General features: G+C 39.5%; 1 protein-coding gene across 1 annotated transcript; it reads right to left on the bottom strand.

Moving 5' to 3' along the window:
* Positions 1-1879: 1879 nt before the first annotated feature.
* On the bottom strand, positions 1880-8339 carry LOC133903853 (uncharacterized). Its single transcript, XM_062345322.1, has 9 exons — positions 8126-8339; positions 7614-7694; positions 6567-6684; positions 6376-6470; positions 6199-6270; positions 5374-5703; positions 5155-5263; positions 3504-3678; positions 1880-2204 (listed from the first exon to the last, which is right to left on the bottom strand). Exons 1-9 carry the CDS (start codon positions 8147-8149, stop codon positions 2117-2119), a joined length of 1092 nt encoding a protein of 363 aa, XP_062201306.1. The 5' UTR covers positions 8150-8339; the 3' UTR covers positions 1880-2116.
* Positions 8340-9083: the final 744 nt, after the last annotated feature.

Raw genomic sequence — 9083 nt, 5'->3', positions numbered from 1 at the left:
TGTTGGCGCCTGGGGAAAGAAAATATTTGAGTGGATATTAGCGACTGCGCTCTAGACAAGTTGCGTCAAATCTGGCCCTGCGACCAGTGGGGCTGGTCGCGGGTGTAAGTGATGGTATAGAGAGACTGGTCGGGCGGGCATTAGACTAGTCGCTGTGGTCGCACGATCGACCAGACTTCAGGGAGTATGCTGCTCCAGTTGTTAGATCCCCTGCAGAGCCCGTTAGTCAGTGTATCCCTTTACTTAATACACTGACAGATGTTAAAACCACAACGGAAGAAAAGACTCGAAAAGTACAAACTCGTGCTCGATCTTGCAAGAAGGGAATCTCTCACCGGATGTCGTCCTCCATTCAACCAGACTGTGCGGCGGCACCACTCCTTCCGCTTCGAGTTCCGCCAGCCGAGATTCTTGCATAGCCGAGGGTGTCCAGGCCTCGATCATGAACCTCACCTCATTGTACTGATCGGGCGAGGCGCTGGTGACTGCTGCATTCGACCACTTCTCTAGCAAGGAGGAAGTCAGGATCTTCGAGGAAGAGCTGGGATCCATAGATCTAAAATTCTTTCTAGCAGTGGTGTGTGCTGGGGCAGAGAAAGCTGAGAGGCTTGTGCAGGAAGACTGGTGGCAATGACAAGTAATGGCTGCTACAAGTCCGGGTCTTACAGTAAGTAACCAAAAAGTTACCGCCTCTTCAACCACTCCCACCTTTACAACGCTTCGACCAGCGCGAAAAGAAGAACGATGACGACAAGCAAATCTCTGCACGCCCTTCTGCCCGCATTAAATGCGCATATACTTGTCGTTTCAAATTTTGAAAGGTTTTTAAATTCTACTCGGAGTCGGGTGTCGATCAGTTGAATTCTTTAATCTTTTTGTTCAAGTCTCGAGTGCAGCTAGCGACAAGGTGCTCGACCCGACTGAGCTTCCACTCGATACTCGAGGAAGAATCCGTAAAACATATCTATCTACTTGTACGATACTAGTATTTAAAACATATCTATCTACTTGGACGTAAGGAAGACAACTTCATATCAACTACAGCTGGATAGTAGTCGGTATCTCACCCCTATATAAGGCAGAAAGGATGGGAGAGGGGGAGAAAGACAACTAATAGAACACGACGAAACAAACGAAAGAACAAGAGAGGGAAGCAAGTATCAAGACCCCAAAAGGAGTTACTCGATAATTTTAGCGTTGATAGATTAGATCCAATCAACTTCTTGTAAATAGTCTTAGCCACGTTGCTTGTACTCAATATCATCAATATACACCAGTAACACCCCCACATAACGTAAGGTATTACTTCAATTAGAGGTCCAAACCTGTATACATCATTTGTCTCGTCTCATGATTAATCCCTATATACTCGAAGATACCCAATTAATTTACGAACATATTATCCCTACACTCGATGGTACCCAGTCAATTAACGGATATATTGTCGAAACTAATATTCGATGTTTCTTAACCTATTTACTTTATACTTATGAACTTTATAAAAATCAAGAAGATATTAATAAAACTCTAAATAAAGTGAAACTAATTTTAAAAATTCTCTTAAAATACATCCTATAAAACATATATTTACATGTTAAACTTTTTATTAACATACGTTAATAAATAAATTACGCACTTTAATTTTTTTTCAAACTTCCTCCTTATAAAATATGATGCAAACGACATTATTTTTTTAAAAAAATTCACGTAAAGCCTAAAAATTATCTCTACTTTCTTTAAGGTTTTTTTTGAATTTTTTGAATTTTTTATTTTTTTTTAGTTCAAATTCGATTACCTAAATGTTTATATTATCGGTGCGAGGCAGTAAGCCCGATTACCGCAATTTTTGAGGAATAACCGACGCATTTGTGAACCCTGATTAAGTGTAGACAACACATAATATTGTATAGAATTATAATTACATAAACATAAGCATGAATCAAGATATGGAAACAGTCCACTATAACTCATATGTAACTAACAACTACTGCACCCTCAACCACCAAAAAGACCCACAAAAAGGGAAAAGAAAAAAAAATATACAGTGAGGGTAAACCCTTCGAATCAGCAGCAAAGCAGTACAAGAAAGACTGCAAGGTCGAACATCTCCATAGTGCTACTGAGGCTCATCCTCAACAAAGTTTTCAGAAAGACTGCGCTGTGACAACCGGTAATAGAGAATTCCCATCGTTGCTATACATGCCCTGCAATACCATTTTTTTCTGCATTAGTCCATATTCTTTCTCTAAGCAAGAGTAAGATATTATCCTCTTGAAATACTGAAAGATAAGAGAAACGTGAGCATATTAAACAAAAAATAATTTGTTGATTTGTACAATAGTCCAAATTCCTTCTCTCAATCAGAGTAAAGGGGTGCTTCGATGAGGGGTATTGTCTAGGATTTTTTAGAATTTAGTTCAAATTCGAAACTGATTAGAATTAAATCCTAATGATTTGGATAAAAAAATCCTAATCCAAACAGACCATAAGGAATTCTTATCTTTATAAACCATAAAACAGATGAGAAAAATATGAGCAGGGTTGATACATTTTCAAGTTTGCTAGCAAAATAACTACTTTGGATGATGGTCCGAGTAAAAGATAAAGGTAATGTGATCTAGTACCAAAGCATACTAGCTTCATAAGGTTAAAGAGTAAACTGCTAGAAGTTTTATTGTTTAATTGCAAACAGCAATTTAGATATTACAGTACAAGGCTATCAGAGTAAATGAACATGCTAAATATCAAATTTTATTTATACTCGAAATGTTATGTATCTATAAAAGATAAAAGTACAACACTTGAATATAATGCAAACATTGGTAATGTTAGGTGCTTCGACCAGAATGCAGCATCAGCAAGTGATGCCAATATAGCTATTGACTAGATGTTCAAATCAAATTTCAGTACCAGTTGGAACAGACAGTTTTTTTCTTTTTTTGAAGACTGGAATAGATAGTTTTCTTCCGATAACTGCTATTTATTCAAGAGGAAGCTACATAGTGGTATAATGCCTGCTCTGACGCATCATTTTGGATCAATGACTGTTCTTTATCTCTTATGATGCAAATTAAGTGTGGTACAAACATCAGGAAAGAATATGGGCTTGTATGGCTCATAGCCACAATGCCACACTTCGCCACTCAAGTTAGGTAGGTTATTAAATTTTTCTGGCAGCCATTAAGTTTGCTGCCACAACTGTGGCGTGCCACAATTTATTAGAAACCTGTCCCATATATCGTAGACAAAAGATTGCCACAGCTATGGCATTTTTTTTTTCCTAACTACAAAGTATGGCTATCGATCTAACATATCCAAAATACCAGTCAGCATCCCTAAGTCACTTGTACATCTCAGGCCATTGTCAAATGTACTATTTTACTGGGTAAATCAAAATACTTATCACCTTAGAGCATACAGGGAGGGAGGGAGGAAGGGAGGGAGGGAGGGAGGCAGAGAATAAGTAGAAAATGCGAATAACCAAAGCATGTTGGAGGACTTACATGATAGCCATTGCAAGTAAGATCTTTGTGGGATCCATTCTTGATGATTTCTGATGTCGTGAGCGGCCCTCTGGAGCATCACTCTCTTTTTTTGAAGGTGCTGTGACAGGTAATGTTGGCAGTGCACTAGACCAGAAAGGCAGCAGCATTCTTAGAAATCTGTGACGAAAAGTACCTGTAAACGGGACATAAGCATCAAATGTAACCAAGCTTTGAGATCGAGGTAACTTCGACCTAAATCTGACTAGGCAAACACGAGATTATTAGGCTACCCCAGAATCAATCTTCTCATTAATCCAGAGTTCATATATGCAAAAACGAGACTCATGTTAGATTCGGAATTTTCAAGCAAGTGTAGATTGTAAATTGCTTATTATGGTACTGAACAAAGTCAAGCTCAAGCATCAATTGAATCTAAATTTCAAATTTAGTAGATTTCATCCATACAACCCTGATTCACATATTCAATCGTATATGTCTGCCAGATATTCGATCATATATATCATAGTGGCACCGGTGCATAAAGAAATCCTAAGGCGTGCTGATAATGTAAGGAGAGATGGTATCCGGGCCAAACCTTACATGGGAGGAGGCAGTAAAGAGGAACTTGAAACATTAGATCTACCAAAAGAATTGACGGAGCAAGTGGGAATCAGCAACCACGTGCTCAAACCATGATCTAGTTATCGTTTAATATTTATCCTTGGATAGGAGCACATGGAAATCAGCAACCATGTGCACAAACCATGACCTAGTTATCAATTAATAACTAATTTACTTTTATATACTTGTTAGCGGCTCTTATTCAGTTTCATCTCTAACCTACCCCAACTTGCTCTGTTGAAGGATTTGTTGCTGTTGTATCTAAAGCACTCAATTGGCACTTTTTTTTTGTGATGCTGCTCAGAGTTAAGGTGTCGCAGATATCAGAGGTCATGTCTATCGGAGTTTTAGGTCGGTTGTAGCCCAACCTTGTCAACCCATCCAAAACTAGCCAACCTTAGAAGAACACTGAGACCAAGTCAGGATTTTCCCAAGCTAACTATTCTTGCTTATTTTTAGGGCTAGTGGGCAAAGGAAAATGCCTGTCAAATCAAATTTTTTGGGCCTAGATCTAGCTCAGGTAAAGCCATAAATGCTCAGAATGAGACATGACATACACAGATAGACATAACTAGAGAGAATAAAAAATAAAAATAAAAATCATGTTTGCAACACAGGAATTTCACGGGAAACAGTTTGGTTCCAGCAGAATCTGGGAAAATTCGAATGCCCCAAATGGGGCCTAAAAATATAATAAGTTCATGTAAGACCATACATGCTCAGAACAGGAAGACGACATACGTAAAAGAGAACATAACTAGCCAAAAAAAAGCCATGTTTTCAGCTCAGGAATTTGACAGGAAACAGTTTAATTCAAAAAGAATCTGGGAAAATTCCAACGTCCCAAATGGGGCCTAAAAATATGATCATACTTATTTGCAGGATAATTGGCGATAAGATGGTAAACGGTAACTAATTTGTGGAACAGCAGCATTCCAATTAAAAGTTTAATTTAATTCATCCTAAATCCTAGAATAACTCAAGAAATTTCAGACACAATATAAAGATGAAACAATAAAACAAATCATCCTGCAAATCACATGCTTACCCCTCTTAGTATACTTTTTGAGGTTTGCATCTTCATCATCAGCATAATAAGAAATGTCTGAATTTTGTCTATCAACATTGGTAGCACCTTTTCTTGTCATGGCACCAGGCTACACAATAAAGGATATCATTGCTGTGCTGTGAGTAAACAAAGCTAAAGAAGAAGACAAATATATAGTAACAACAAAGACAAAAAATGCAGGGACTTCTCGGGACTTACCCCATGTGGGCTTGGACTTCTGATGAAGTTGGACTCCTGTTCTGGGAATTGGATTATTACCGGATTAGGACCATCTATTTCAACAATTTCTGGTTCAACATTGATAGATGGCCCAGATCCTACACCAGCAGAAGAGTACATTCCAGAATGCAATGCTGACGGTAAAGCTGCATCTTTATCTGAGCTAATTGTGTTTGCACCATTAGATTCTCTATCATCAGAACTGGATAAATGTTTAAGAGGATCCGACGCAAAAGCCAGAGGGGTGCGAGTATCAGCTTTAGGTATTGTCACAAAATGATTTCCAAATACATTCTTCTCCAATCCAGTCTGCAACATATTAGAAAAGTTCACTTCAAGGTTTATGATACTCTGTAATCTAGACAAAACAATCTTGCAGTAAACATACACTAAAATCTAAATGTACTTGAATAAGCAGAACAAGCTTGTTTTAGAATGAAAAAGAATCTGGGCTTAGAACACTACTAGTCAAGATCAATTGTAAAATTATTAGGATTAATTAGAGATCTTCATTTTAAAGACAGGGGCAGCATCCCTTCAACTCTGAAAAGATCTGCATTTTAAATTCCATGATACAAAGTATTTCATAAATTTCCTTGTTCATAACAAACAAACGAGGAATAATTGAAACTGCACAGCACTGGCAATTGGAATGCTTATGTCAGATAATGATAGAAGAAATGCATGAAATGAATCTCTGATAAATACAGAAGAAGCAGGTTACGCTGCAATAGTATTACTTAGCCAATGCACACTATTGCACCAAGGAAGCAGGAATAAATTCTGTGGTATTAAAATTCTAACCTGGACTATTGCTTCCTTCAGTTTAGCGTGAAGGCGGGAGCCTGTATCTTTAATGCTTGAAGGTGGCCATATCTGTTAGGGAAATTATAGTTGAAGATCAAAGAATTGTGAGATTCCTAAGTTGCAGTAGCCGATGCACATGTGCGTGCACGCAGAGGGAGATTAAGTTCAACTTACAGGCATAGAACATGAGGGGCAGACATATCCAGCTGGTGCTGTTTGGGTTGGAAAATTTTGGATATGTGATATCAAGCATTTAGTGTGCATCACATCTATATGAAGTCAAGAAAATAATATCTAGTTATATGAAATAAAGACGGCTGCATGAAATGGATGGATTGAGGCATTCTATTGACAACATCACATACGCAAGCAACCCAAACGTAAAGTTTCTTCATTTCCAGCTTCCAGAACCGAATTGCAAGATGAACAGTGTTGTGGCCAGTCATAATCAGAGTTAACAACCCATTCAGCATAGTTTTTTACCTACAGAATAAGGAAAAATATTAGTTTCTAAAACTAATGCAACACTACATGCTTTTCTGGCCAAACTTGTAAAGATGCTAATTTGCAGAAAAGGCGTAGCTAGCACTGTCACATAAACTTCTGAACTGCTGTTCACACAAAATAAATAGAGTACGAAGGATATATGATCATATGATTGACCCATCTGATGTTGAAAATTAATACTACACGCTGAAACCTGAATCCAAAGTAAAATGCAAGCAGCACGCTGATCTTCTTATTTACCAAAGATGCTGGACATCTAGAAAACAGATAAATATGTCAGAAGCTCCGTATTCTATGTTTGTATTTCAAAAACCTATTACCTACATTATAGTCCGTCACGCTACATCCTGGGGAGATCAGCATTCTACCCAATGAATAGAAGCATGCATAGGATAAGCTCTATACAAAAGAAGATGTAAGCTTTGTAGGGAACAGATTCTCAAAATTAAAACCTGAGGCATTAGCATAGTAATTAAAAGGTGATGACGGTATTATGCATCCAAAGGAAAGGCAGATATTCTAGCAGAGGCATTAGATACATGAAAACCTCACCCCATCAGCTCCTTGCCGTGGAGCCCACATCAATCCATTAACAGCTATATTATTCCTAGAAAGTTTCATAACAAACTATGTGCTAACATCATTCCTACGGACACTGGGCCAGGAAGCTCAGCATCACATAGTGTAACCAAAATAATATCCAAATAGGCCAATGAGAGCCAAGATTGTGAATGACCACATCGAGGGAACAGGATATACAAAACAGTAAATAGTCTGCTAACATAATAGCTTAACTACAATTCTGAGTGAAACAGTTTTCAGTCTAAATGCTCTTTATCTGCACGCAATCAGAGTCATCGAAAAGTATATGATCATATGACAGTGCCAAAAGTCGAGAAGCTCACCACACAAAGCTGATGCTCCGGGAAGCATATGCACTCACCGCAGACTGGAACCTGGTGGACGAAGCAATAAATCCTGGTCGCCTGAAAAACCAAAGCAAGTATACAATCCCATCAGCACCAAACTCGATCAGCAATGGCGACATCAATCAACCCACTCCAAGTCCCAGTAGACAGCCAACAGATTCGGTAGAACTAACCAAACAATCCCAGCGTACACAAGAATACATCGCCTGACTTCAACAACCAAGCATAGGAGGTGTTCGACGAAATGCCCACCCATAAAACCGACCATTCATTCCAGGGGACGAGGCGAACCCCAATGCCTTGAACCCATACTACCCCAATACCGCGTCTTTCGCGTCGCCCGGTCGGATCCAGACCATGCCACCGGCGAATCCGCTCACCCTGCACCCCAGATCCCCAATCCGCTCGTGCCCGACCCGGGATAACACGCAAGAAACGGATGGATTCGGGGAAGGGATCACTGGATCGGAGGAGAGAGAGGGGGGTACCTTGCGGCATTTGCACACGACCATCGCCGGGCGAGCTCGAAGGCCGCGCTCGCTGGGTGGATCGGGACGGGGCGGGGCGGGGCGCGGGGAAGGGAGAGCGCGACGGGCAGATCTAGCGGAGATGGAACGGAGACAGTGTCCCTCTCTCACTCTGTCTCTCCCCTCGATCGGCGTTTGGTTTGGGACGGACCGTGTGCTGCTGGAGGCAGTCGGATGGGGATCCAACGGACCAGATTTTGAAGCTGACGTGTTGACATTCTTGTGATGGGAGGCAACGTGTGAGAGGAAGGGCCTTTTGGTTGTTCCCCTCGCCGGAGCTGCCTGGTTAGGCATCACGCTCAGGCGTCTGATTTCGAACGCACACTACTGCTTAGCGCCGAAGCTGTCTGGCAGGGCTGGAATCAAATACTTACGAACTCTTTTCGATTCCTTCGAGTTTTACTATAAAAAAATAGCAATAACAAACATAATATCATACACGGTTAGCTAAAAGCTATCACCGATAAATTATGCGTAGACGGTTGATAGAAAAAACTATTTATGATATTCTCAGTTGTCTATAAGAACAAGAACACATAGATGGTTTTACTAAAAGGTCATCTTTGTGTTAACAGTTCCTAGACATAAACAGTTTTATTGAAAAATCATATGTGTATTGTTGAACGACACAAACGGCTCTGTATGAAAAACTGTATATATCTAGTAGCCGTCTACACACAGACAGCCTTTTAGTAAAATTATTTGTGTGTTCTCACTCTTCTAGATACATATGTTTTTTTACAAATATACGTTTGTGTCTAGATAATCAACATAGACGGGTTTTATAAATAGTCATCTGTAGTATATATTTGAAAATTCATAAAGTATTCATACGACGTGAGACTTTTTATATGAAAACTGCAGTTCTCGATAAGATCAACAATTTTGTAGTTTATAATTTTTTATTTGAAGTTATTAG

Source organism: Phragmites australis, chromosome 21 (genome assembly GCF_958298935.1).
Source record: "Phragmites australis chromosome 21, lpPhrAust1.1, whole genome shotgun sequence".
In the NCBI taxonomy this organism is placed as follows: domain Eukaryota; kingdom Viridiplantae; phylum Streptophyta; class Magnoliopsida; order Poales; family Poaceae; genus Phragmites; species Phragmites australis.
The sequence above is the reverse complement of the archived record's forward strand: the minus strand, read 5'-3'. Positions and strand labels throughout refer to the sequence as shown.

Coding starts and splice junctions, on each gene's coding strand:
- LOC133903853 (XM_062345322.1), bottom strand. CDS start 8,149: ATGGTCGTGTGCAAATGCCGCAAG. Junction 6,471..6,566: donor TTTACGTTTGGGTTGCTTGC/GTATGTGATGTT, acceptor GACTTCATATAG/ATGTGATGCACACTAAATGC. Junction 5,264..5,373: donor GAAGTCCAAGCCCACATGGG/GTAAGTCCCGAG, acceptor TTTATTGTGTAG/CCTGGTGCCATGACAAGAAA.